The sequence below is a fragment of the Talaromyces proteolyticus genome, assembly GCF_021365285.1.
Source record: "Talaromyces proteolyticus strain PMI_201 chromosome Unknown BGW36scaffold_13, whole genome shotgun sequence".
In the NCBI taxonomy this organism is placed as follows: Eukaryota; Fungi; Ascomycota; class Eurotiomycetes; order Eurotiales; family Trichocomaceae; genus Talaromyces; species Talaromyces proteolyticus.
Genome location: NW_025764289.1, coordinates 461,567 through 483,803, shown reverse-complemented (window position 1 = coordinate 483,803; position 22,237 = coordinate 461,567). Strand labels below are relative to the sequence as shown.

Genomic DNA, 22,237 nt, shown 5'->3' with positions numbered 1-22,237 from the left:
AATTAAAGTAAAAATCCTTGTATACGAGTAACTGTGCAGTAAATTGTTACTCTTCTGAAGTCAATCTTAAAGTAAAATTTTATTGAACTCATCATTATTATACAAAAATCCGCACTAAATACTAGTATTCAGCCATTATTCGGTTAATCAGAGTACCTCACAGAAACTTTTAAGCCTTTTCGAGATGATTTTTTATTACTTCGTAGTGATTTTCTATTCGCCATAAGTGGTAGTATTCTCCGGCGAACTCGGCGCTGTCTAGCAGAGAAACTTCATAACGGAGGGCAGTAAACAGATTAGCTGCATTTCATGTGAAAAATAACTCGTCAAGCACTTGGTTTGAGAACATCGCCCTCATTTCATCCAGAGTCCATCCCTGCTGTTGACCAATCCTCTCAAGAAGAGCTCTGAATTCAGGTATTTCTGTCCTGTAGCTTGTTTCTTTAAGATATTGCAACCAAGGCTTATTGTCGACCTGAAAATTCACCCTGTAAATGGTGCTCTTTAGCCATTGGTTCATTGTTTCATGGATTACCCGCGAAAAATCAAGCTACGAAGCATAGAGAAAAGGGATATTGATACTTACCATTCTTTAGCCCAATGAGGTCTAATGTTGAGTGTTTGGTTGTTCCATTGTCGGAGGATCATCCATTCATCGAGCACCGCTTGAGCAAATCGCGGCCACTCATCTTCCATAAACCAAGGAGTCAGGACTTCAATAGCACAGGTTCCGTTTGTATTACCACGCTGCGGTGCCATTAACACGTTACTGTCCCCCATGATGCGCATTTCAAGGGGCATTCGCATTGGACAAATAGCAATATTCTCAGGCCGGTATGCCAGAGTAATGACTTGCCACCAAGCTTTTCGAACGATGTCAAGGTTATCCCTAGTAGGAAGCTGTGAATGGCATAGTTAGTCTTCGAAAAAATTTAATAAAGGCAAACGCCTTTGTTAGCATACAGGTATTTCCACTTCAAGGTCTCGAACACGAGCATTTTGAATCCCTCGGCGAAAGTGAAGTGCATCGGGTAGCCATGTCAGGATAGAAGTTGTGTCCTTGTTTGGGGGTAAAGAATTCATGGCAGTTTTCGCTATTTTTAAGACTCAGTCAGTGTACGAGGGCCGTTATATAACCGTCTGAAAGGATTGCACACAGATTTGCTTAGTTGACCAAGTTGGCCACCATTTTCTGAGCCGTCGCAACACCTCCTGCATGACCTCCAACGTGAAGTTCTGAATTATTTGACGGGATATTTCTTTCTCGGAGGGATAATCACGAACATCATCGGGATCAGCTTGCTTTGTAGACCATGTGTTAACCCAAATTTGCTTATGGAATGGGAACCAAAACCACTCCGCATAGTACTCGTCCAAAGCGCGGCGCTCAAAGTCTTTTACAAATTGTTGAACTTGCTCCGGCTTGTACTTGTCATAGGCCTTCTTGAGGCTAGGGGGCAGATTTCCGATAACATCAGGGGGAGGGGGAATGGCCTCAATAACTGGTAATTTCATCGGCTCCATGAACGCAACACTCATCTCATCGAGAATAAGAGTTAGGCGAGTGACAACACCTAACAATCCAAAACAACCACTCGCGGCAGAAAGGATGTTCCCGTCTTTGCGACTGATTGTCTGGACGTTGCCCATCGCATCCACATATTCAACTGCAAAGACAAGGTCACTGAGTGTCTTCGTCTGGATTCCAGCACCATGACTGCTTTAATCAGCACTAGTAATTATTTTCCCCTGCGAAGAGGCCGTAAATTAGGAGATCTTTGATACTGACCAGATTGGACCATTGCTACCCCCGCATGTGATCTCCACCATAATCACATTCAGAGGCAATGTCCATTTCCAGCGGCTCTTTGCTGAGAGACACCACCTTCGCAGGTCTTCGTTGGTGGTGGAACAACCCACACGAACAAGCTGCTGATTGGGTGGAAGACCACTGGAATCGTCGGTTATAGCTTCGATCTTATTTAGTTCCGTTTTTCTACCTTTGTAGGCTCCCAGTGCTTCCCAATTCGGCTTACGACCCAGGACCGCGCGATCCAATCTCAACGTAGAGATAAGTATAAATTTTTTATTCTCACCCCTGTCCCGACCGAAGATGGGGGACCATGAATGACCTTCGTTATCTGAGCAGCAGATACTAGGGTATGAAGCATGAAAGGTGTGACATACGGTAACCGGAAACGCGGACACTGTAGCCATTTGCTTTGGCATACTTCACAATGCCCTGCACGCCATAGACAGTTGTTGGAATACAAGTATACAAGGGGAAATTTCTGACTGTCTCCCCCCAGTTAGTGAAGGTGACGTTTGAGTAGGTCTGTCAAGTTCTTAGCAACAATAGGACATCCCATTGAACCGAGAAAGGGCATTACCAGAACTGGCCACTGTCCTTCAGGATCATTGGTGACGGGAAATTTGACTTCCTTATATGTACGCTTATCACCAGGTACAGGGACTGTTTTGAGCAGCGCCGTTTGTTCGGCATCCTTTAGAATTTCATTCTGCTGATACCCAATGGCTGTATTGATATCAGGGTGAATTTTATCAGCCACGGATGTCACCGATACGTCACCAACAAATTCGTTCAACAATTCTTGCTGATCCGGCGAGTATCTGGCCAGTACCTCGTTGTACGTCGTCCCATCTTCCTCTTTCAATAAATTTAGGGCTTCGCGATCGCTGTCCTCGATTGTTGCTTCATTGCGCTCATCCCAGTCCTCGATAAAGAGGGACTGGAGTTTTTGAAGGTCAGCTTTTCGGTCGAAGACATCGTCAGCAACTGGAAGTACGGTCAGTCAGCATACAGAAATTTGGTCGTGATAGTTCGATTTAAGATCCAATGGAATCAACCCCTGCTTTATACTTTAAGGACAAGCATCAAATTCGCTGTATACGGTCAATGAGGTCACCAACCCCTCCCCGTTAAGACTTGATTCGATTGTAATATTCTATTGTCCAGAGAATAGCGGTCTTGATGTAATGTATCACGGTTTCGTCGGCATATGTCGTCATCTATTTCTATGATATCAGTCCACAATCTGCCAGCTGTGTATCTGCAGTTGTACCATGTCAAACATCGGTCTAGAACGTCTTCAGCTAATTAGTGAGTGTCCCGCATGCAGTCCATCATAGGACTTTATTATTACCAATTATATATACCTTATATTCGATTCCGCATTCAGATTTTCCTTTTGCTTAATGCCTAATATTATTAACAGCTATGACTCTCTGCCTTAAATATCGCTTCTGGCCCTTAGGAGTATCCTCTTACTAAATATGTTATATTGCAGGCCTGACTTGTAATTATTTTAATTTTTTAATCATTTAGATCTATTTATATGTGAATTTATATTGCTATTTTTTTATTAAAGATAATTCAGCCTAAATTAGTATTTGTTATCGTTAATAATTCAGATTTCTGAAGCTTTTGGTCCTATCTAACCATGGTTAGATGGCCTTATTTCCAATATCTCACTAAATGCATGCAAAGTCCGATAGTTCTCTCAAATCTTGTGACTTGTCATCACCTTAGACATTTCTTTCGACAAAAGAAACTTGATGTGGATTAGAATGTGCAACCACCAAGTAACGGAAGTGGAAATTACGCTTCTGATGTTAGATTTGGATAGAGTAGATTCTTCCCTCCCACGGACTTAGTTTCTGGTCTTCTGGGTGATCAATGTTACAGGCCAGAAGATTTGCTGATGACCATTCTTTTCGCAATGAGAATATGTGCTCGTCTGATGTGAAGTTCAAAGCCACCAGAACCCTTTGGCTGTTGAATTTCTTCACATACGTCATCACTGATTCACCCTCGTCCAGGTATGAGAATGAGCCATGAGCGAAAATGTCTATGTATTGACGGCGCAACCGGATCAAGGCCTTCCAGAACGAAAGTACACTTTTCTTGTCCGCCAACTGATTCCTGACATTAATATCTCGATAGTTGTCATTCACCCTCATCCATGGCTTGCCTGTAGAAAATCCTGCATTCGCAGCATCACTCCATTGCATAGGAGTCCTTGCGTGATCCCTCCCGACATGCCTAACTCCATCCATAGCTCGTTTCAGAGCGCTCTCATGTCCCCGCGTTGCGTCTTTGACGGCAGCATAATAGTTTTTCGCCTCGACGTCCTGGTATTCCTCAATAGTCCATTCCTTTGGAATGTTTGTCATCCCGATCTCTTGTCCCTGGTAAATGAATAAAGTTCCAGTAGTCGTCACCAGCATCATGGCCAGCATTTTTGCGGAAACTGCCCAGAATTCTGGTTTGTCAGATCCAAATCGGGACACAGAACGCGGGAGATCGTGGTTTTCAAGGAAAGCTGAAGTCCATCCATCGTTTCCTTCAATAAACGTTTGCCATTTTGCATGCCTCCTCTTGAATTCACCGAGAGTAAAGGGCTCATATTGGAATTTGTCAATTTTCCCAAAGCCAATGTAAACTGTCTCGAACTGGAAGCCCATGTCAATGCGTTTCTCTGATGCACTACAGTATTTAAGTGCCAAAGATGTGTCGTATGTGGGTCCGTATTCTCCGACGGTCATGATGTCGTATTTCGAAAGCACCTTCTCGTTCATCTCAGAAATATGGTCGAAATTTCTCGGTTTGTTCCGATAATGGCAAGATGCCAACTGCCATGGTGAACTATTATCCAGAACTGGAGCATCGGGGAACGACGGATCTTTGCTATAGATGGTGATAGTGTCGATTCTGAAACCGTCAACGCCCTTGTCAAGCCAAAATTTCATCGCGCTATCGTAAACAGCCTGTCGCATTGCGGGATTTTCCCAGTTGAGGTCTGGCTGCGACTTGGCGAATAGATGTAGGTAATATTCCTGAGTCGGCTCATCCCACTGCCACGCACTGCCGCTAAAGTTTGATCGCCAGTTATTAGGGGGCATACGGTTTCCGTTCTCGTTGTATCTCGCCTGTCTCCAGATATACCAGTCCCGCTTCGGGTTATCTCTCGAAGATCGCGATTCTTTGAACCACTGGTGCTGGTCCGAAGTATGGTTCACGACAAGGTCCAGGATTATTCGTATATCTCGCTTGTGGCAAGCCTCGATCAGGGTCTCAACGTCAGACACAGTTCCAAATGGACGGTAAATGTCTTCATAGTTCGAAATGTCGTAACCCATATCTTCTTGGGGGCTATCGAAAATCGGAGACAGCCACACAATGTTTGTACCCAGGTCTTTGATGTAGTCTAGGGAGTCAATCACGCCCCCAATGTCTCCCCATCCATCTCCGTTTGAGTCCTTGAAGGATGCAGGCCAAATCTGATATACCACTTCATCTTTCCACCAATTCCGGCCACTGTTCCAGGAGTGCATTCTGACGAAGCTAATTAGCCTTGTAGGGGGTATGGAGCGTCAACGAAATAATTAAAGTCCTCTGGTAATATTGATCGGACGTGGCTGAGGAAGTGTCCAGGGAATGGGCAGATTAATTGACTTTTTGTCCTTAAATGCTTCGGAGCCTATGTGACTACTTCACTCAATCGATACTGACCTTAACCCTAAGTAGGGGCTTAGAGATTCGCCAGGCGGGTTCCTAAGGGCTGTTCGCCGTTGTTGCGGGCAAGTATCCCTTGCCCGTTGCCCGTTGCCCGTTCACCGTTCGTATTCCCTATTCCCCGCTGTCGGCTACCCATTTCCCATCGTCGGTTGCCACACTTGATCCATCTTTCATCGAGTGACAATCCGTAAAGCGATAAGCAACTAAACCATGGGATTAGACCCTTCTGTTTTATCTCAGATACGAGAGCCTCTCGATCTATAGATAATGGTGGAGAGACCTCCAAACATCCGTTGCTTTTATATAGCCTGAGAATCCGTGTGCCCTCATTTCACCTTCTCGCTACTCCTTCACTAAACAGACGATATATTATCATTCGGGGCTGATTCATACCACCAAAGAAATGGATTTTAGCGACAAAAAAACAATTCCCTCCAAAGTAGAGGAGGCCAATGAGAGAGATGGTCCTCTCGCTACTATTGGAGCTGTCGACGTCAGAGTTGTGACGGAGGAAGAACACCATATGACTCTCCTGGAGGGACTCAAACGCTACCCTAAAGCAGCATTTTGGTCCATTTTCATCTCAACTGCCGTCATTATGGAAGGTTACGACATCGGTCTCCTCGGCTCATTTTACGGTTTTCCCGCTTTCCAAAAGAAATACGGAGAGATGATCGGCAATAATAAATATAACATCTCTGCACCATGGCAAAGCGGCTTGACTCAGGCAATGCATGTCGGCCAGATCTTTGGTCTAATGATTAACGGCTGGGCCATGGATCGTTACGGTTTCAAGAAGACTCAAATTGCTGCCCTTCTCGTCATGTCAGGTTTTATTTTCATTCAGTTCTTCGCGCAGTCAATCGTGATGTTACTGGTCGGTGAACTTCTTATCGGCTTTCCTTTAGGCATCTTCCTCACCCTGTCGACCGTTTACGCTGCCGAGGTTTGTCCCGTGGTTCTTCGACCGTACCTTACTACCTACGTCAATCTCTGCTGGTCTATTGGAAAGTATATTTCCACGGGGGTATTGCGCGGCTTCATTCACAACGAAACACAATGGGCCTACAAGATTCCGTTTGCCATTCAGTGGGTTTGGGTGCCCTGGCTCGTCATTGGCACGCTTCTTGCTCCCGAATCTCCATGGTGGTTTGTGCGGCAAGGTCGATTGGCAGACGCTCGTAAATCACTACGGCGCCTATGGACTAATCCCCAGGACCATGAACTGGACGTCAATGTGGGCATGATGGTTGCAACCGACAAATATGAAAGGTCGATTGACAAGGGAACAAGCTATCTCGACTGTTTTAAGGGGTCCAATCTTCGGCGGACCGAGATTGCCTGTATCGCCTGGTCTATCCAACCCATGTGTGGCTTCGCTCTTGCCGGTCAGGCAACTTACTTCCTTGAACAGGCTGGTCTTGATTCGACCAACGCATTCAACATGAGCCTTGGATCACTTTCAATCGGGTTCGTTGGCGGCATTATCGCTTGGCTCTTTGTCAACCGCTTTGGTCGCCGCCCACTTTACGTATACGGATTGGCAGGCATATTTATTGTCCAAATGATTATTGGGTTTCTCGCCATCCCGAAGCAAAACAGCGGGACAGCGTGGGCGACAGGCGTGATGCCTCTCGTTTTCACCGCTATCTATTCCGTCTCTGTCGGACCAGCCTGCTATGCCATTGTTGCAGAAGTACCCTCAACCCGTCTCCGGGCTAAGACTACAGCACTTGCGCGCAACGCGTATAACATCTTCTCAATCATCAATAATATCATCACCAACTATCAAGTTAATGCCACTGCATGGAACTGGAAAGGTTTCACTGGTTTCTTCTGGGCCGGGTTTTGCGTCCTCTGCTGGGTCTGGTCTTTCTATCGGCTTCCCGAGCTAAAAGATCGCACATTTTCGGAGCTGGACGTCCTCTTCGAGACTAAGGTTTCGGCTCGCAAATTCAAGGGTACCGTGGTTGACAACGCTGTCATTCTTGTAGAAGGCTCGAATTGAGTAGACCGGGAATTCCCTACAGTTCATGTTAGATTGACAACCATCTCCTACCTCGTGCTTATTTTCTGTTAGAAAAGATGGGCACGTTTGTCATCATTATAATCAATAGGTACTCAGGCTCACGTACATTAGAAACATAAGGATAGTTACAGTCATAGTAACCTGTATATTCCCAAGGGAAGACGTCGGGGCAAATGATATCATCAATCCATCCACCCATCTGTACCTGACCTCACATTTTAGCTCTAACTAATTCTATTTTTCAAGGATGGTATCTGATATTTCACATGCTTCTTAGAAAATTTACCAACATAGGCTCCTAATATTTCTGAGCCTTGCTTAGAATACCCTGGCCTAGTCAGAGGTGCTGAGGTCCAGCGAAGTCCACACTGGATATCAGTCATTACTGTTAAGCATTGCTCAGTAGCACAACCATTCAATGTCTCATGGTTCTGTGCACTACTAAACTTCGATGTTCAAAGGAAAAAGCCAGTATTCATCAAATAATCTATTACAAAGAAGAGACAAACTGTAGAGAGAGAGGGGGGGGGGGGTTGCTGAACTTTCTGCAGTTGACCTTATCAGGCTATTCAGTGATGAAGAATGGGATTGTGACATGTTGCCTCTATCGAAGAGGATAGGGAACATATATTAAAATATGAATTTGAGAACAATAACAATACTCTTTCCTCAGATTCTGCACGGCTTTGTGCCCGTCAGGAGGTGGTTAATCGCCGAAACGAATTTACCAAGTAGCATTCTTGTTGTACAGTTTAAATGTGTCAACGGGCGCCAAACCTAATATAATGAGTATATTGTATAATCAACACAAGTGCATAGTTAGCAGGTAGGTCAAATCTGTGACTATGGACGTTCTACATAATCTGCGCAGATTCTATCTTTTTCTAGGATGCCACCTACTTCTCCAAATTCTTCTCGTTAGAAGTCACGTCGGTGATCGGCTTGACACCCTCCAACAACTTCGCACCGACATCTTCGCCCTTGGCATTTTTATCCTGGATCTCCGTGATCTTGGCACCAATACCGGAGCACTTATAGGAATGAAAATTCCAGACCGAGACCCGGGCATTGAACATCTCGTCCAGTTCTTCCAGGCTTCGACCCTTCAATTCTGGAAGGAAGAATGCAACCCAAACCATCGCAAGGATGGAGCAACCTCCAAAGACGAACCCTACGCGCGATCCAAGGTTCCCATACCCTGGATCCTGTACGTATGGGTTGATGTAGGTCACGAGAATGACAATAGTAAAGCTCCAAAAGGTTGCGAACATGGTTGTCTTTTCGCGTAACTGAGTAGTAGCTGCTTCGGCCGTGGTTGCCCAGGTGCACGAGCCCCACGCTCCAGCTGCAACAGCTTGATACAGCAGGATAGCGGCAACACAGCCTTGTGCCGTGGAGCCTGTCACTCCTCCCTTGCTGTACGTAGATAGACCGCCAATTATGAACATAAAGCAAGCCATAATGAATGCGCCAAAGAATAGAATGGGCCGGCGTCCGATCTTATCGGCGAAGTAGAACGCAAGCGTGATACCGCCAAGCTGAGTGCAGTTGGAAGCGATATAAACCTGCAGGGAGTTCGTGATTCCTATCTGCTGCAGGAAGACAACAAGATAGTTGTTCATGAAAGAGTTGCCCTGAATCTGTTGGAAGACCTGAACGCCAGTCGCGATCATGGTGCGCCGGAGGTTAGGGCCCCGGAAACAATCCAGCCAGGTTGACGACTGATGTAATTCTTCCTCCTCGCGCATCGCCTCCTGTATGAGTGCCAATTCACCATGGATAGCCTCCGTTGTCGCAGATCCTTTACGGATATTCTCCAGGGCGCGTAGGGCTTGATCGGGACGATGTTTGTTCAGCAGCCATCGCGGAGACTCGGGCAAGAACCAAACACCAGACAGCAGGATGATGGGGATGACTAATTGTACTATCATCACGGTCTTGTACGTCCATTGCCCGGAAAGGTGCCGAGCTGTTCCGTAGATACAGCTACTCGCCAGGATATTACCGATAATCTGCCACCACTGGTAGAAGTTCACGAGCGAGCCACGGATGGCTGGGGGCGCGAGTTCTGCGCTGTAAGTCGGAATGACATTTGCTTCCATACCTATATACCATCGTATCAGTCACGAACCTATCAATACCATGGGTAATTCGCATACCTATGGACAGACCGTTGATGGTTCTCCCAACGATTATGCCCCAATATGAGTCAGTCGAGACCTGGATGATGATACCGACAATTGCAATCACCGATAACAGCGCGATAGTCTTCTTCCGGCCCAGGAGAAAGTTTGCATAGCCTCCAAGAAGACATCCGATCGCCATACCGGCATTGGGCGTTCCCGAACCAGCTGACTGCCAGGTCGTTGGAATGACCTTTGGCTGGCCAGGACCTGGAGACACTCCGTATTTTTCCTTGAACTCGTCAACGCCAAGGCATGATGCCCACCAGGAAATATCGAATCCGAAATTCTACAGAACAGCGTCAGAAGACTGCATCCAACGAGAGATTTTGTGTAGAAATGTGTTCCTGCTTACGATTGATCCAAACTGTAGCAGGGTGATTAGTAAACTCTTACTGAATAACTGGTTATGAGTGCAATCCACTTACCGAGACAAAAAGATATATCATTAGGACTCGTAGGGTCAATTCTCTGAAGAGCGTAGGCTTTCGGAACGCCATTACAACAATGCTAAGTGACTGGGCCTAGGACCAGTGGGTGTAGATATTAGTAGGTGGTAGACATCAAGAAGAGTCGAACAGCCGTAGACCACGGGCCATTATATGTATAATTTAAGGAAGCATAGTCCTGATTGCGGCATACAAGACGCTATCAGTAATCTAAGTTATCATTTAGACTCTCCTTTGCTTTTTTGCTTGACCAGTGGGCAAGTGTTGCCCAACGGGCAACTTTATTTTCTCAAACCCAAAACTCGGGAAATTCTTTTAACATTTGACCACTAGTCAAATAATTATCATCCATGTAAATCATAGGCTGAGAGATGAGTGGATCTATCTAAATATCGTTGAAACTGTTGCGAAATTAATTGAAATTCATTTCGATGTGAAATTTCGTTGCCCGTTGGGGAATGCGACCCAACGGGCAAGTCTTGCAAAGATGATATTCTACCATAAGATAGCAGTATTAATTTCCAGGTAGCACCTAATACGTGATGGCTTGCTTGCAAGAACATGCCTGAATTTCCCCTGAAATGCCACCAGACATTCTAGCTGAGATGACTGACGCAAAACATCCCTTGTCCTCCAATAGAGCAGAGGCGAAATGGTGGCGCGAAGCCGTCGTATACCAAATCTATCCGAGATCCTTCTGCGACTCTAACGGAGACGGGATCGGTGATATCTGCGGGATCATTTCTAAGATTGACTATCTGAAAGATCTCGGAGTCGACGTGGTCTGGTTGTCCCCCATCTACGCCAGTCCGCAACATGACATGGGATATGATATTTCCGACTACAGGCGAATCCACCCCGAATATGGAACTATGGAAGACTGGGAGTGCCTGTTGAACGAACTGCATAAGGCAGGGATCAAGCTCATCATGGACTTGGTCGTAAATCACACTTCGATCGACCACCCCTGGTTTGTCCAGTCGCGGTCGAGTAATGACAATGTCAAGCGCGATTGGTATCATTGGCAACCTCCAAAGTACGACGCGGAGGGACGGCGACAGCCGCCAAATAATTGGCGGTCTTTCTTCGGTAAAGGATCGGCATGGGAATGGGATGAAAATACTCAGGAGTACTATCTTCGCGTGTTTACAAAGGAACAGCCAGACCTCAATTGTGAGCAGATTATCTTTCACATCTTGTTCGATTTCCGTGCTAACTAGAGTGAGCAGGGGAGAATCCTACAATGCGAGCAGCGGTTCGGGAAGTTGTGACATTCTGGCTGGACAAAGGTGTAGATGGATTTCGAGTCAGTTAAACCTCAAGAGACCAACACCGTGTCAAACTCGTTATGACTAAATATTCCATTCACAGATCGATGCAATTAATTACATCTGCAAAGCTGATGGATACCCTGATTCCGAGATCGTAGATGAGTCGTCCCGCTTCCAACCAGCGATGCACCTTTACATGAACGTTGGAAATGTGCACAAGTATCTTCGTGAGTTACACGTTGCCACCTTTTCGCAGTACGATGTTATGACAGTTGGAGAAACACCATATGTCCCCGCTACACAACTGGCTCTCGACTACGTCCACCCAGACCGAAAAGAATTTGACATGATCTTTCAATGGGAGCACATGGATATCGATCGCGTTCCTGGTAGCCTCCTCAAATGGAAGCCGTGGAAGCTTCCCGAGCTCAAGAAAATCTTCAACTGCTGGCAACGACTGATGTTTGAGAATGGTGGTTGGAATTCGCTGTACATGGAAAACCATGATCAGGGAAGATCGATTTCTCGGTTCGGATCCGATCGACCAGAGTTCCGCGGCGTCTCCGGAAAACTACTCGCCATGATGCTGGGTACGCTCAGCGGGACGTTGTATATCTATCAGGGCCAGGAGATCGGAATGACAAACCCAACTAAATGGGGATTGAAAGACTATCCAGACATTGTCACAAAGACGTACATCCTAGAGGAGAAGGAGCAGCGAATCCGGGATACGGGGGAAACAGAACCTGACATGAAGGATCTACTTCAAGACATCCGGCTCAAGGCGCGAGACAACGGCCGCACTCCCATACCGTGGAATTCCTTGCAACCCAGTGCCGGATTTACGACAGGGACACCTTGGATGCCACTTAATCCTGACTTTGCAGTCTGCAATGTTGACGCAGCTGTGAAAGACACGACATCTATTTTCCATTTCTGGAAGAAGCTATTGAGCATCCGAGCGGGATGGAAGACGCTGGTGTATGGTAGTTTTGAACTATTGTCACCTGAGGACCCTCATATCTTCGCGTATCGACGGACACTGCCTGGTTCAGCGTCTGCTCTGGTTGTACTAAATCTATCATCGCAGTCTGTTGATTGGGAGTTCCCGCTGGATTTAAATCACTTTGGTAATATACGTGGAGTTTTCAACAACTATCCTATGCCATCAACAATCAGCAATCACTTTTCTATGCGGCCGTGGGAATGCAGGCTGTATACATACGATCAAATTTGAATCACACTATGTATGATTAGAACCTCAAGGATGCCACTAGAATATACTATAGTTAAACTTTGAATCATGACGTAGTCATGAAATTATAACTCTCATACGGTGATCAAATCCATTATGGAAGGCAATCCTTTAATTTTAGAGAGGCTCCCGACCATACGACCTCAAAAGTCTTAGTGTATTAAACATGCCGAAATTCAATAAATTTATTCGAAGTTGAGAAGCGCAACCCAATCCAGATCGCCCCTGTCCCCAAATGGATCCAGCATCATTTGACTCTGACCATCCAGCAGATCGGATGCATTCGCAATATCATTTTCAATTTGATTGTTGGAGCTTACCCCAGGAGAGACAGAGACAAGCTCCGAGACCGCCTCTGAACTGGAGCCGTTGGTCACCTTATCAGTTGCAATACGTTCGCTAGTCCGTCGGCCATGCTTCCGCAACAGTTCCAGACGAATGGAAGCAAGTTTCGTCACATCAAAGCTGACGCTGTGCGCTTGGAGGAGACACAGATATTCATCGATGCGGGTCAACCAGGAATCTACCTCATCATCTTCGACGGATGTAAGAAGCATACTCATCATAAAAGCTCCAGCAATAGCGAAATTGAGCTTTGAAACTGGTAAAACATCAGCCGCTCTGTTGTCATTTTGCCACATCTAAAACGTATACAATGGTATTCAAATAACCCGTATGATCATGCTACTATCAAAGTGACTGCCAGAAATCAATGAATTAACGAGCTACTTACTTGCCCACCAAAAAGCGCGGAGTCGATACACTTGAATGGTTCGTAATAATTCGAGGACACTCATCACAATGGTCTCCCCTCGTTCTCGTATCCTGTGAGTATTTTGATTTCGAAGTATGGCACGGCAGAGCGCGATTTCGGCTGTATAATAGGCGAGTTGCAAAGTGCCTGTAGATATCAGGTTATCATCAAAAATTCCTTATTTGTAGAATACATCAGGTGAAGCAATTTACCAGTAGGATCGGGCAAAAGTCTCTTATCTCCTTGTAAAAGAGTATTATATATGTTATACCAACCTTCAAGTCTGTTTGTAAAAGAGTCGATAACACATTCCATCCCTTGGCGTGGGGCTTCTCTGAGTCTACGAATGCCCCTCACTGTGTAAAAAGTCGAGAGAATGTCAGAGAGCAGCACACTCAGCTCTGCCATGGCTACAAACATGCCAGTCGACACACTGTACATGATTCGTGACGATGCTAAAGCTGATAGGTATGACACCTCACTTTCACCATGGTCGAAATCGGAGATAGTCACCATCGGCACATTGCTTTGCTCATCGTGGAGAAAAGAGGGACGACCAAGTGTCAAAGCTACCCTAAAGCAGTATTTAGGATGGCTGGGCAATTAAAGATTCCAAAATCCTCTCTCACCACTTATCTTGCATATACACAGCCCACCATAACCGTATTCGTCTTTTTTTGTCGGTTTCGGAGATCCTCCAGTTAGTAGGGTCAACATTCAGACCTATATCATGGCTCATGCCAATGAGCTATGGTGACAGTCAGTGCATTTGGGATATCACAAGTAAGAGAGGTGGATCCATACGCTGCCAGTTTCGGCTATCATGCCTGGCATAGTAGGGGCGCTAGAGTCTGTTGGCACTTAGATTCACGGCAAAAGCTCGGTATGAGCTTACCGAAAAATATACGTATGTCGTTGCGAGTAGAGCAGGGCGGCTTCGATGCTATCCAATTTTGGATTACGAGCTTCCAAAGGTAGTGCTCGCCCGAGAAAGTCCAGGAATATCCACGGATCGATCTGTCCAGCCTCCGAGCAGAACTTATGGGACAAAGCATACATAGATGCGAGGAGTAGTGACGATGAATTTGGATTAAATCTAATCGGGTCAAGAATCGGAAACGATGGGTGGACGATATTGAAATATGTTTTGATCAAGGCTTCCTTGTAAGGATGGACACTCTCTTCCACATTATTCTTTGGATAGTAAGTAGGTCGGGCATCCAGATGTTGATCCGGCACAATCTGATAACAGTCAATAATCTTATGCCTAGAAAACAGGGCGGTCGACTTAAACGCACAGTAAATTGAGCAGGCATAACGGGGTCATTGTTGACCGTTTGACATGCCCACGCAACATCATCTTGTCTTTTAGCATCCCGGCTCGAATGCTGCAGCAGATATGGATCCTGATCTCCACTCAGACCGACATACTGTAAGGTGTGATGCAATTCCTCAATGCGGGCTCTACCCTGCATGCTCGGTGATTCCGTCGCTGGAGAAGTCGGAGTAGTATTACCTACGTGTGACCTTCTCATGCGCTCCTTGGGAGTTCTGAGCCGGACAGGAGGGGAAGATACATAAGTGCAATCAATATTTCTCGTCCTGCAGAGAGAACAGCTGTGACTACCGGGTTCTCGGATGCAGCATATCCTCCTTTTGCGACACAGATCGCAGCTGGGATGCCTTTTAGCAAAGGCAACTCTAAGGAATGTTGTCACTACACTCACGGTTTCTGCTTCCGGGATCGGTATTGCCGTGACTCTAATGTTGACGCCATTTTCGAGCCGCAAAGTTGAGACACGAAACAGAGATCTGTTGCATGACTCTTAAACTCGCCTTGGGATTTACAGTGTGATCACATGATCATAAAACGGCGTTGGAGATGGACGTGGTGGGAAGCGGCGGGAACGTGGCAGAAGCGACAGGGCCCGGAACGGTGGTCTTGGCGCCATAAAACTAGCCTAAACAGGTTAATCTACAGGAAATCGGACGACGACAGTCTATAAAATTAACGCAACGCAATGCTGTGGTTGGACAAGAAATAGCGGCAACAAGGCTAACATGAATAAGATGTACTGGGGAACTGATAAAGACTAACTATATCCTATTCGCAAGATCATTAGAGGAGTAAGATATACATGAATCAAAGCGCTCATTTCCCTATATCTAGTTATTTTATTTCTTATAGTTGTTTGATCTAAGTCACTCTCATCATACTGAGAGAATCAGCTAGATAACCATAATTGAGGTCCACGGCACTTCAGGGACCTTTTTAACTTATCTAATTACTTAAATTTTTTATCTAGTTAAGGGCAGTACACATCAAATCAGCTCCTCCCAAGCTCTCCCATATAATCTAACACATAGTTATACATACCGTGGTACCCATATTAGTCATAGTAGGCCGGAAGGTTGACCGGAGGTTATCTTACCCCACCAGCGCGCCGCCCGGATACAGGGATATTAAGACTCAATGCATATTCGCGAACTGTCGAATCAAGACGGCTTGAGCTTGGACTACTCAATGAAATTCATGATAAATGCCAAGTATTATGGAACTCTGGGCTCAGCCAGAGCCGGCAGCAGAGCTGGAACCGGGGCCGGAGGGTTGTATTAATTAGGAAGGCCACAAATAGGTTCTTTCGATGGCCGTAATCATTTACTGTGATGATAAATAGCGTGAAATATCCAAATATTGAAAACATTCCAGGTTCCAAAAATCATCCATACATAGCGGAAACTTCACTGATTCTTATTTCTGGTGATCTGACTCGTACAAAATCAAGATGGCATCAAAAATAAAGAACTACAAGGTCATCGCGGCGGCTAAAAGAGCTCAGCAGCAGGACAAGATTCCCAAGAGTTGGCGTATTCCTACAGACAGATTCCGAGATGCTACCAACGTGATGGACATACCACTTACCTGCGGGCTATTAGACGAAACAGAATCGAGAATCACTTCTGACTACGATGCAACCGCGCTTCTCGAAAAGCTAAGGGCTAGAGTCTGGTCGGTAGAGCAAGTGACTGTAGCCTTTTGCAAAAGGGCTGCCATTGCCCACCAGCTAGTCAGTTCCTTAAGCGCCCGTTGCAGAAAGCTTGCTAATCCTAAATCTGTGCCAGACGAATTGTCTGACAGAAATATTTTTCGACGATGCTATTGAACGAGCGAAGAAACTTGACTTGGAATACGACCAAAAGTCTCGTGAAAATGCCCTCCCGCCACTCTTTGGGCTACCAATTTCACTCAAGGATAGCTACCAAGTTTCTGGATATGATACATCGACTGGATTGGGTTGCTATGTGGATCAGCCTGCAGAGGACAATAGCGCGCTGGCTGCGATGCTAATTGACTTGGGTGCTGTTCTTTACTCCAAGACCAATCTTCCTCAGTCAATCATGACTGGAGATTCTGACAACAATATTTTTGGAAGAACCTTGAACCCTCGCAACAAACTGCTCACCGTGGGTGGAAGTACAGGAGGTGAAGGCGCACTCATTGCGCTTCGAGGCAGCATCCTTGGAGTTGGGACGGATATTGGTGGCAGCATTCGTGTCCCATCAGTCTGCAACGGGATCTATGGGTTCAGGCCTAGCGTAGATTTGGTTCCCCATGGTGGTGTACGAGACCTCACACCGCCAGGGACAGATGGTATCCGTTCAACAGCTGGGCCTATGGCGACCTCACTCCGGGATTGCTCTCTTTTTCTAAAGACGATACTGCAAGCAGACACGTGGAAGTATGACAGTACTTCGATCTCAGTTCCATGGACAAATATTAAACCCGCACACAAGCTCCGGATCGGCGTTGCTCAAAATGACGGCGTCTATACCCCATCGCCACCAGTTAGACGTGCCTTGAAGCAGGCGGTCGATCTTCTCCGCGACAATGATGACATTCAAATCATTCCAATTAACCTTCCCGACGTCAAATCGCATTATCAAGACATCATAAGTTATTTCACGCTCTCAGGAAGTGATGTGAGCCCACCAAACCCTTGGAATGCTAGTTATAGACTGACCGAAAGAAAAGTACTACTACGAGCAATTCGCGCGGACAGGGGAGCCAGTTATCCCATCACTCGAAGCCATTGGCCTTCTGTCGGTGCCGGGAACGACTCTACAGGGCTTTTTCGATTTGAATGTCCGCCGAGCCGAGGCCGCAAAAAAGTACCTCAAATTGTTTCGTGACAACGAGATAGATGTAATTTTAATGCCGCCAGCACCGAATACGGCAGTTCCCCTGGACTGCTGGACAAGGGCGGCATATACTAGCCTATGGAACTATCTTGATTATCCGGCAATTGTTATTCCTGTGGACCATGTGCGAGACATTGACTCCGCTGACGATTTGAGGAACGCCCAATTTGGCCCAGAGGACGAGAAGCTCTACAGTCTATGTACGCACCACTTTCTCCGTGATTTTCTTTTTCTAACTCAAGCTCACATGCGCTTCCACAGATACCGGCCCGGAACAATACAAGGACGCACCGATTTGTATTCAGGTAGTGGGATATAGACACAAAGATGAGGCCTTGTTAAGGGCGGCAGCTGTGCTGGACTCGATCATAAATAGTATTTAGAGTAATAGTAGCTATAAATGCTTGAGAGTGTTTTTCATCAGGAATCCTCCTAGTTCTATTAGCTACTAGAGCAAGCTGTGTAAATAGAATCTAGCAAAGGACATGGTTTATGTACTGAATCAAACCAACGACTCGTGAGATTCAAATCCCGCTCGCGCCAAACTCTTGACAAGAATGTCTTGGTTGCCTTTTGTAAGAATGGAGCGTATCGATCAACACAATCGTCCACGCGCTGGAGCGTCTTGGAGCGTACATCCTTACCTCGAACTTCAACGGCTGCGATGATGAATGGTAATGTCACAAATCGTATCGATCTCTTCGTGACTCGATGCGCCATTTCAAGTTCCATGATAACTTCCTTGGACCATGTTTCCGCCTGAGAATCCTCCTGACCAAATGGATATCGCAACCGATGGCCCACCAGGAGCGCTCCTAAGCGGTATACCTTAGCTTGCGCAAGAAGGTGGACAATTTCCGCTGAATCGAACTGATCAACAAGTTGATCCAAGTTAGATGGCTGCCATGGTTCAACAACAGATTGGATGTCATCTATTTGTTTTTGAAGACAAGCCAGAATGCTCACGTCAGTTATATCAAGCAGTGAATTGCTAATTACACAAAGATCATGATAATAAGGCAAGAGAGGTAAGGAGAGACCAAGGTGGCGATCAATGGCACCAGAGGCTGGTATCTGAATTCTTAATGTCGGCCGTTGTCGGTGGACCAAGCAGTTCATGGTCTCCAGGAGGACCAGTAAGTTCTGCCACGGATCTTTTTGTGAGCTGGATATTGTTGTTCCCACAAAAGAACTTGTTGTACCGAGACAGTAACGGCAAATGTCTGGAACTCCTACACCAATGGCTGAATAGATCGAGAAAGCCAGCATACCTCCTAGAGTATGGCATAGAACTGTGTCTTCCGAACGCAAGGCAGGCAGTGAGCGTAATGCGCACATAGCTTTTGATATATACCTGATACTGATATTGACATCCGCGTCCGTTATAGTGTCAGATTGAAGCTGCTTTAGCGTAATAGCACATGCAAGATAAGCATCCTTGAGCAGTGGAAGTGCAGCTGGCAGCTGTGCAGCGAGCGAATGTTGCTGCTCGGCTTGAAAGCTCGGGCACACGACGTAGTGATCCAAGCTTCCAGCCTGGCCCAGGAGAAACTGCAACAGCTCCTTTTCTTCTGGTTGCTGGTCGGGAAGGATATTCATCCAAGCGTCGATGGCAGGTTGGTAATGCTGCAGCCTTCTGCGCTTGCCCGGCGTCAGTCTGGAGACAAGGTCCTTCTCATGATGGACCCTTCTACCGACAGGCCGCACTGGCCGAACGGTTGAACAAGCTAGACCCAGCCTCTCACATCGTGCGCAGTGGGCGGAAGTCGTTGTACGCTCGCATCGTTCTTTGAGCTCGTAGCATCTATCGCATGCAGTTCTCAGTTTCGGGTTCCTCTTATTTACAGACGCCTCCATGCTGCTTGGAGAGTTTGGTTGGGAATAGGGCGGAACAAAACGTTGAGAGGAAATTACATATATTGAATGTGGCGGAGTGACTATTTGACTGGTCAGCCGCAGACAACTAGTTGCATCGCATTAAGCGCTGCTTGGGGAGGCCGTCTCATTGGTTGGAATTGCCTTTCTGATACCACTTACGAATTAATTAAACACACCACCACGACATAAATAACTTACCGTTCTTGAGTTGAGCAGAAATTTTCTTTTAATCTTTGACTTTTCCATCTTTCCGCCTCAATCGTGGCAATCCCCCTTCTAAGCTTTGAAAGTCGAGGAATTCAATATTTTTCCAATACTTATTTTGATTGTGAATATATATTTTGTCGCTATAAAAGACGGATTATACAAAGGGATGGAACTTGGGAAGTGAAAAGGAAAGTCTGAGGTAGTTTCACTTATACTACATTTGAAGAAATAAAGGACTATTAATAAAGTTGAGCCTTAGCTTGTAACTTTTTCCTAGAAAATCGAATAAGAGAGATCAATTTTAGTCTAAATCGTACCTACCACTTTATAACTATGAGAGAATCGTTTCTTATTGATAATCGCTTTTCTGTTATGATAGACAAGACAATCTTTAGATATATTGTCAATGAAATTGAATTGATCTATTATAATGTATAAGATGCAACTGACATATTGATATATTCTTAGACAAATTCTCGTAGTTAGAGGAATCCTATGGGTTAAGAGGGAATTGCCTGGCAAAGAAGCAAAGATACTAAATAGCGACATGTTTCCAAGGATGCAGCCAGCTATCAATACCTAAGTGTCGAAGTAGGCACATTCTTGACAAATATGGAAGACTGGGGCAGATGACCCCAGTGAGCTGAAATGGTAAATAGCATAAAGACTTCGTTCTTCTCTTAAAAATTAGAACCTAGGATTCTGTAAAGAAGCTATACTAAGGGAGAATCGACCTGTAGTATCAGCCTTTTCCTTGAATCAGTGCCACAACTCGTACACTCCGACTGGTATGTCTGACTCTCAAGTAAACTGTTGCATTGTACAATACTATTTCAACCGGTGGAAACAAGCGATTGTCAGATCAGAGTCACTAAGAGTTTGAATAGACATTTGTCATTCCTCTCTCTACTTAGTCTATCATATACCTTAGTAGCATTGAGAAAGATCTCACATCTTGACTGGTATGTCAACGTCTCTTCACGCAGATCTGCCGACTTTTTCCCTGACAGGCAAAACGAGAAAGTATGATCCATAAGTGCGACAGCGACTGAGGAGTCAATGGCCCTTCGTTCATCCCAGCTTTCAAACTTCTTGTCTTAAAGCGTCGGAGCGCCTAGGTCCGTGACTTTTATGGCTTCAAATAGAATATCCAGGCGCGCCCATCAAACTCTTTACAATTGAGGCTTATATCTCAATCTAATTGAATTTATCAGCAGACTCAATATATTGCTGAGGAATCTTCATTAATGCGTACAAAGTTCGTCAGAAAGTTATCCCTCAAGGCCTATAATGTGGACGGTTCATATCCCGTTCAGCCAGCTATACTTATAAGCACATCAATTTGGAATATACGCATACATTAAACGAATAGCTATACCCTAAACAGATGACCCTGTAGTTCTCTTCTTCTTCAACTCCTCAATCAATTTCTCGTACCGATCGAATGGCCCACCAGGAGTATTCTTGATATGCACATCCTTCCCTTTCCTCGTCCACCCTTTCGCACTCCCAAGCTTCCTCCCCTCCATATGCGGTTCCTTTTTTACCAGTTCCTTCAACATCAAACTGATCGTCAAATTGGCAGGACTGTATAGGAGCGGATCAACAATTCCCTCGGCGGTGCATTCTTTATCGAGCGTTTGGAATTCACGCTCTGGTCTTGTGATGGAGGGGTCGAAGGAGGATTTGTGGTGAGCGACTTCGTCTTCGTCGCCTGAGAGGCAGGTCTCTGAGTGCTCTGGATGGAGGGTTGTCCGGTCGCGTTCGAAGATGGTGGGTTTTAAGTAGATATTACGATGAAGTAGACGTTTTGGAGTATGGCTTGTGAGTTGGAAGGGTTTGATGCTTCTGATACATGTAGTCGAGAGCATAGTCCTTGTTGCTTCTCATTGATAATGATTGATTGATAATGCGGCAAATAATTGGGAGAAGGTGGGGTTGGATCTATATCCGCCTATGTTTCTATATTCAGTTGTCTGGGTTTAATGACTAATGTGCGCGTCATACCCAAAGTCTCTTTATCTCGACTTTCTCAAATATATCGAAATTTCTCAAAATACTAGCTTACATATGGAGATAACTTGTGGTAGCTAACTTTGATTTATCCTGCTTGCCTGTGCAGGTTATACTAGCTGATGTGTCTATATAGATGTGTAGTGGTTGTATTCCCATGAATTAATCACGAGAATAAACTTATCCCGATGTACTGCGAATACTATTTTGATTAGCGGTTAAGTTGTAAAACGTTACATATGTAGGACTAAATAACTATTTCTATTATTTTCACAATTGTTTCACCACTACCAGAATAACATGTTGGTGTCAATAATTGGGTAGATTTTCAAATGTAGGGCTTCGAAATCCGAGTGGACACCCAAGGGTTAATTCTAGGGTGTATAAAGTATCCCGAATGTGATTACATGACCACTGGTGTATTTGCAATAGGGTTCTAAATGCATTCGCTTTTCTGAC

General features: G+C 45.5%; 10 protein-coding genes across 10 annotated transcripts; 3 read left to right on the top strand and 7 right to left on the bottom strand.

Moving 5' to 3' along the window:
- Positions 1-307: 307 nt before the first annotated feature.
- On the bottom strand, positions 308-2,896 carry BGW36DRAFT_401032 (uncharacterized protein; the record flags this gene model as incomplete). The annotated part of the gene is made up of 8 exons (XM_046218700.1): positions 308-488; positions 587-900; positions 964-1,059; positions 1,138-1,717; positions 1,790-2,132; positions 2,188-2,335; positions 2,391-2,750; positions 2,882-2,896. 8 exons carry the CDS (start codon positions 2,894-2,896, stop codon positions 308-310), a joined length of 2,037 nt encoding a protein of 678 aa, XP_046066815.1.
- Positions 2,897-3,520: 624 nt separating this feature from the next.
- BGW36DRAFT_350080 (uncharacterized protein) lies at positions 3,521-5,355 on the bottom strand (the record flags this gene model as incomplete). Its single annotated transcript, XM_046213310.1, has 2 exons — positions 3,521-3,572; positions 3,624-5,355. The coding sequence occupies one exon, from the start codon at positions 5,353-5,355 to the stop codon at positions 3,634-3,636; it is 1,722 nt and encodes a 573-aa protein (XP_046066814.1). The 3' UTR covers positions 3,521-3,572; positions 3,624-3,633.
- A 674-nt stretch (positions 5,356-6,029) lies between these two features.
- On the top strand, positions 6,030-7,756 carry BGW36DRAFT_328486 (putative maltose permease). Its single transcript, XM_046212772.1, has one exon. It carries the CDS (start codon positions 6,063-6,065, stop codon positions 7,545-7,547), a length of 1,485 nt encoding a protein of 494 aa, XP_046066813.1. The 5' UTR covers positions 6,030-6,062; the 3' UTR covers positions 7,548-7,756.
- Positions 7,757-8,376: 620 nt separating this feature from the next.
- On the bottom strand, positions 8,377-10,207 carry BGW36DRAFT_350074 (general substrate transporter). Its single transcript, XM_046213309.1, has 4 exons — positions 10,180-10,207; positions 10,107-10,118; positions 9,728-10,040; positions 8,377-9,672 (listed from the first exon to the last, which is right to left on the bottom strand). Exons 1-4 carry the CDS (start codon positions 10,198-10,200, stop codon positions 8,465-8,467), a joined length of 1,554 nt encoding a protein of 517 aa, XP_046066812.1. The 5' UTR covers positions 10,201-10,207; the 3' UTR covers positions 8,377-8,464.
- Positions 10,208-10,675: 468 nt separating this feature from the next.
- On the top strand, positions 10,676-12,708 carry BGW36DRAFT_350070 (glycoside hydrolase family 13 protein; the record flags this gene model as incomplete). Its single annotated transcript, XM_046213308.1, has 3 exons — positions 10,676-11,373; positions 11,430-11,506; positions 11,572-12,708. The coding sequence occupies exons 1-3, from the start codon at positions 10,782-10,784 to the stop codon at positions 12,706-12,708; spliced, it is 1,806 nt and encodes a 601-aa protein (XP_046066811.1). The 5' UTR covers positions 10,676-10,781.
- A 109-nt stretch (positions 12,709-12,817) lies between these two features.
- On the bottom strand, positions 12,818-13,501 carry BGW36DRAFT_58070 (uncharacterized protein). The gene has a single exon (XM_046222440.1). The coding sequence runs from the start codon at positions 13,365-13,367 to the stop codon at positions 12,912-12,914; it is 456 nt and encodes a 151-aa protein (XP_046066810.1). The 5' UTR covers positions 13,368-13,501; the 3' UTR covers positions 12,818-12,911.
- Positions 13,502-13,605: 104 nt separating this feature from the next.
- Positions 13,606-15,297, bottom strand: BGW36DRAFT_389052 (fungal-specific transcription factor domain-containing protein). The gene is made up of 6 exons (XM_046217294.1): positions 15,208-15,297; positions 14,779-15,154; positions 14,376-14,722; positions 14,285-14,324; positions 14,110-14,228; positions 13,606-14,054 (listed from the first exon to the last, which is right to left on the bottom strand). The coding sequence occupies exons 1-6, from the start codon at positions 15,255-15,257 to the stop codon at positions 13,637-13,639; spliced, it is 1,350 nt and encodes a 449-aa protein (XP_046066809.1). The 5' UTR covers positions 15,258-15,297; the 3' UTR covers positions 13,606-13,636.
- Positions 15,298-16,198: 901 nt separating this feature from the next.
- On the top strand, positions 16,199-18,063 carry BGW36DRAFT_439797 (putative fatty-acid amide hydrolase; the record flags this gene model as incomplete). Its single annotated transcript, XM_046221513.1, has 4 exons — positions 16,199-16,548; positions 16,604-17,461; positions 17,526-17,880; positions 17,942-18,063. The coding sequence occupies exons 1-4, from the start codon at positions 16,267-16,269 to the stop codon at positions 18,061-18,063; spliced, it is 1,617 nt and encodes a 538-aa protein (XP_046066808.1). The 5' UTR covers positions 16,199-16,266.
- BGW36DRAFT_389048 (uncharacterized protein) lies at positions 18,042-19,612 on the bottom strand. Its single transcript, XM_046217293.1, has one exon. The coding sequence runs from the start codon at positions 19,535-19,537 to the stop codon at positions 18,122-18,124; it is 1,416 nt and encodes a 471-aa protein (XP_046066807.1). The 5' UTR covers positions 19,538-19,612; the 3' UTR covers positions 18,042-18,121.
- A 1,366-nt stretch (positions 19,613-20,978) lies between these two features.
- BGW36DRAFT_389047 (uncharacterized protein) lies at positions 20,979-21,671 on the bottom strand. Its single transcript, XM_046217292.1, has one exon. It carries the CDS (start codon positions 21,634-21,636, stop codon positions 21,145-21,147), a length of 492 nt encoding a protein of 163 aa, XP_046066806.1. The 5' UTR covers positions 21,637-21,671; the 3' UTR covers positions 20,979-21,144.
- Positions 21,672-22,237: the final 566 nt, after the last annotated feature.

Excerpts from the sequence above, each read along its gene's own strand:
- BGW36DRAFT_350074 (XM_046213309.1), bottom strand. The coding sequence starts at position 10,200 with ATGATATATCTTTTTGTCTCG. Across the intron at positions 9,673-9,727 it reads CATCAACGGTCTGTCCATAG|GTATGGAAGCAAATGTCATT; the intron begins GTATGCGAATTA and ends GATGGTATATAG.
- BGW36DRAFT_389047 (XM_046217292.1), bottom strand. The coding sequence starts at position 21,636 with ATGCTCTCGACTACATGTATCAGAAGCATCAAACCCTTCCAACTCACA.
- BGW36DRAFT_328486 (XM_046212772.1), top strand. The coding sequence starts at position 6,063 with ATGACTCTCCTGGAGGGACTCAAACGCTACCCTAAAGCAGCATTTTGG.
- BGW36DRAFT_389048 (XM_046217293.1), bottom strand. The coding sequence starts at position 19,537 with ATGGAGGCGTCTGTAAATAAGAGGAACCCGAAACTGAGAACTGCATGC.
- BGW36DRAFT_389052 (XM_046217294.1), bottom strand. The coding sequence starts at position 15,257 with ATGGCGTCAACATTAGAGTCACGGCAATACCGATCCCGGAAGCAGAAA. Across the intron at positions 14,723-14,778 it reads TTATGCCTGCTCAATTTACT|ATTGTGCCGGATCAACATCT; the intron begins GTGCGTTTAAGT and ends GACTGTTATCAG. Across the intron at positions 14,229-14,284 it reads TGATAGCCGAAACTGGCAGC|CTCATTGGCATGAGCCATGA; the intron begins GTATGGATCCAC and ends CTGTCACCATAG.
- BGW36DRAFT_58070 (XM_046222440.1), bottom strand. The coding sequence starts at position 13,367 with ATGTGGCAAAATGACAACAGAGCGGCTGATGTTTTACCAGTTTCAAAG.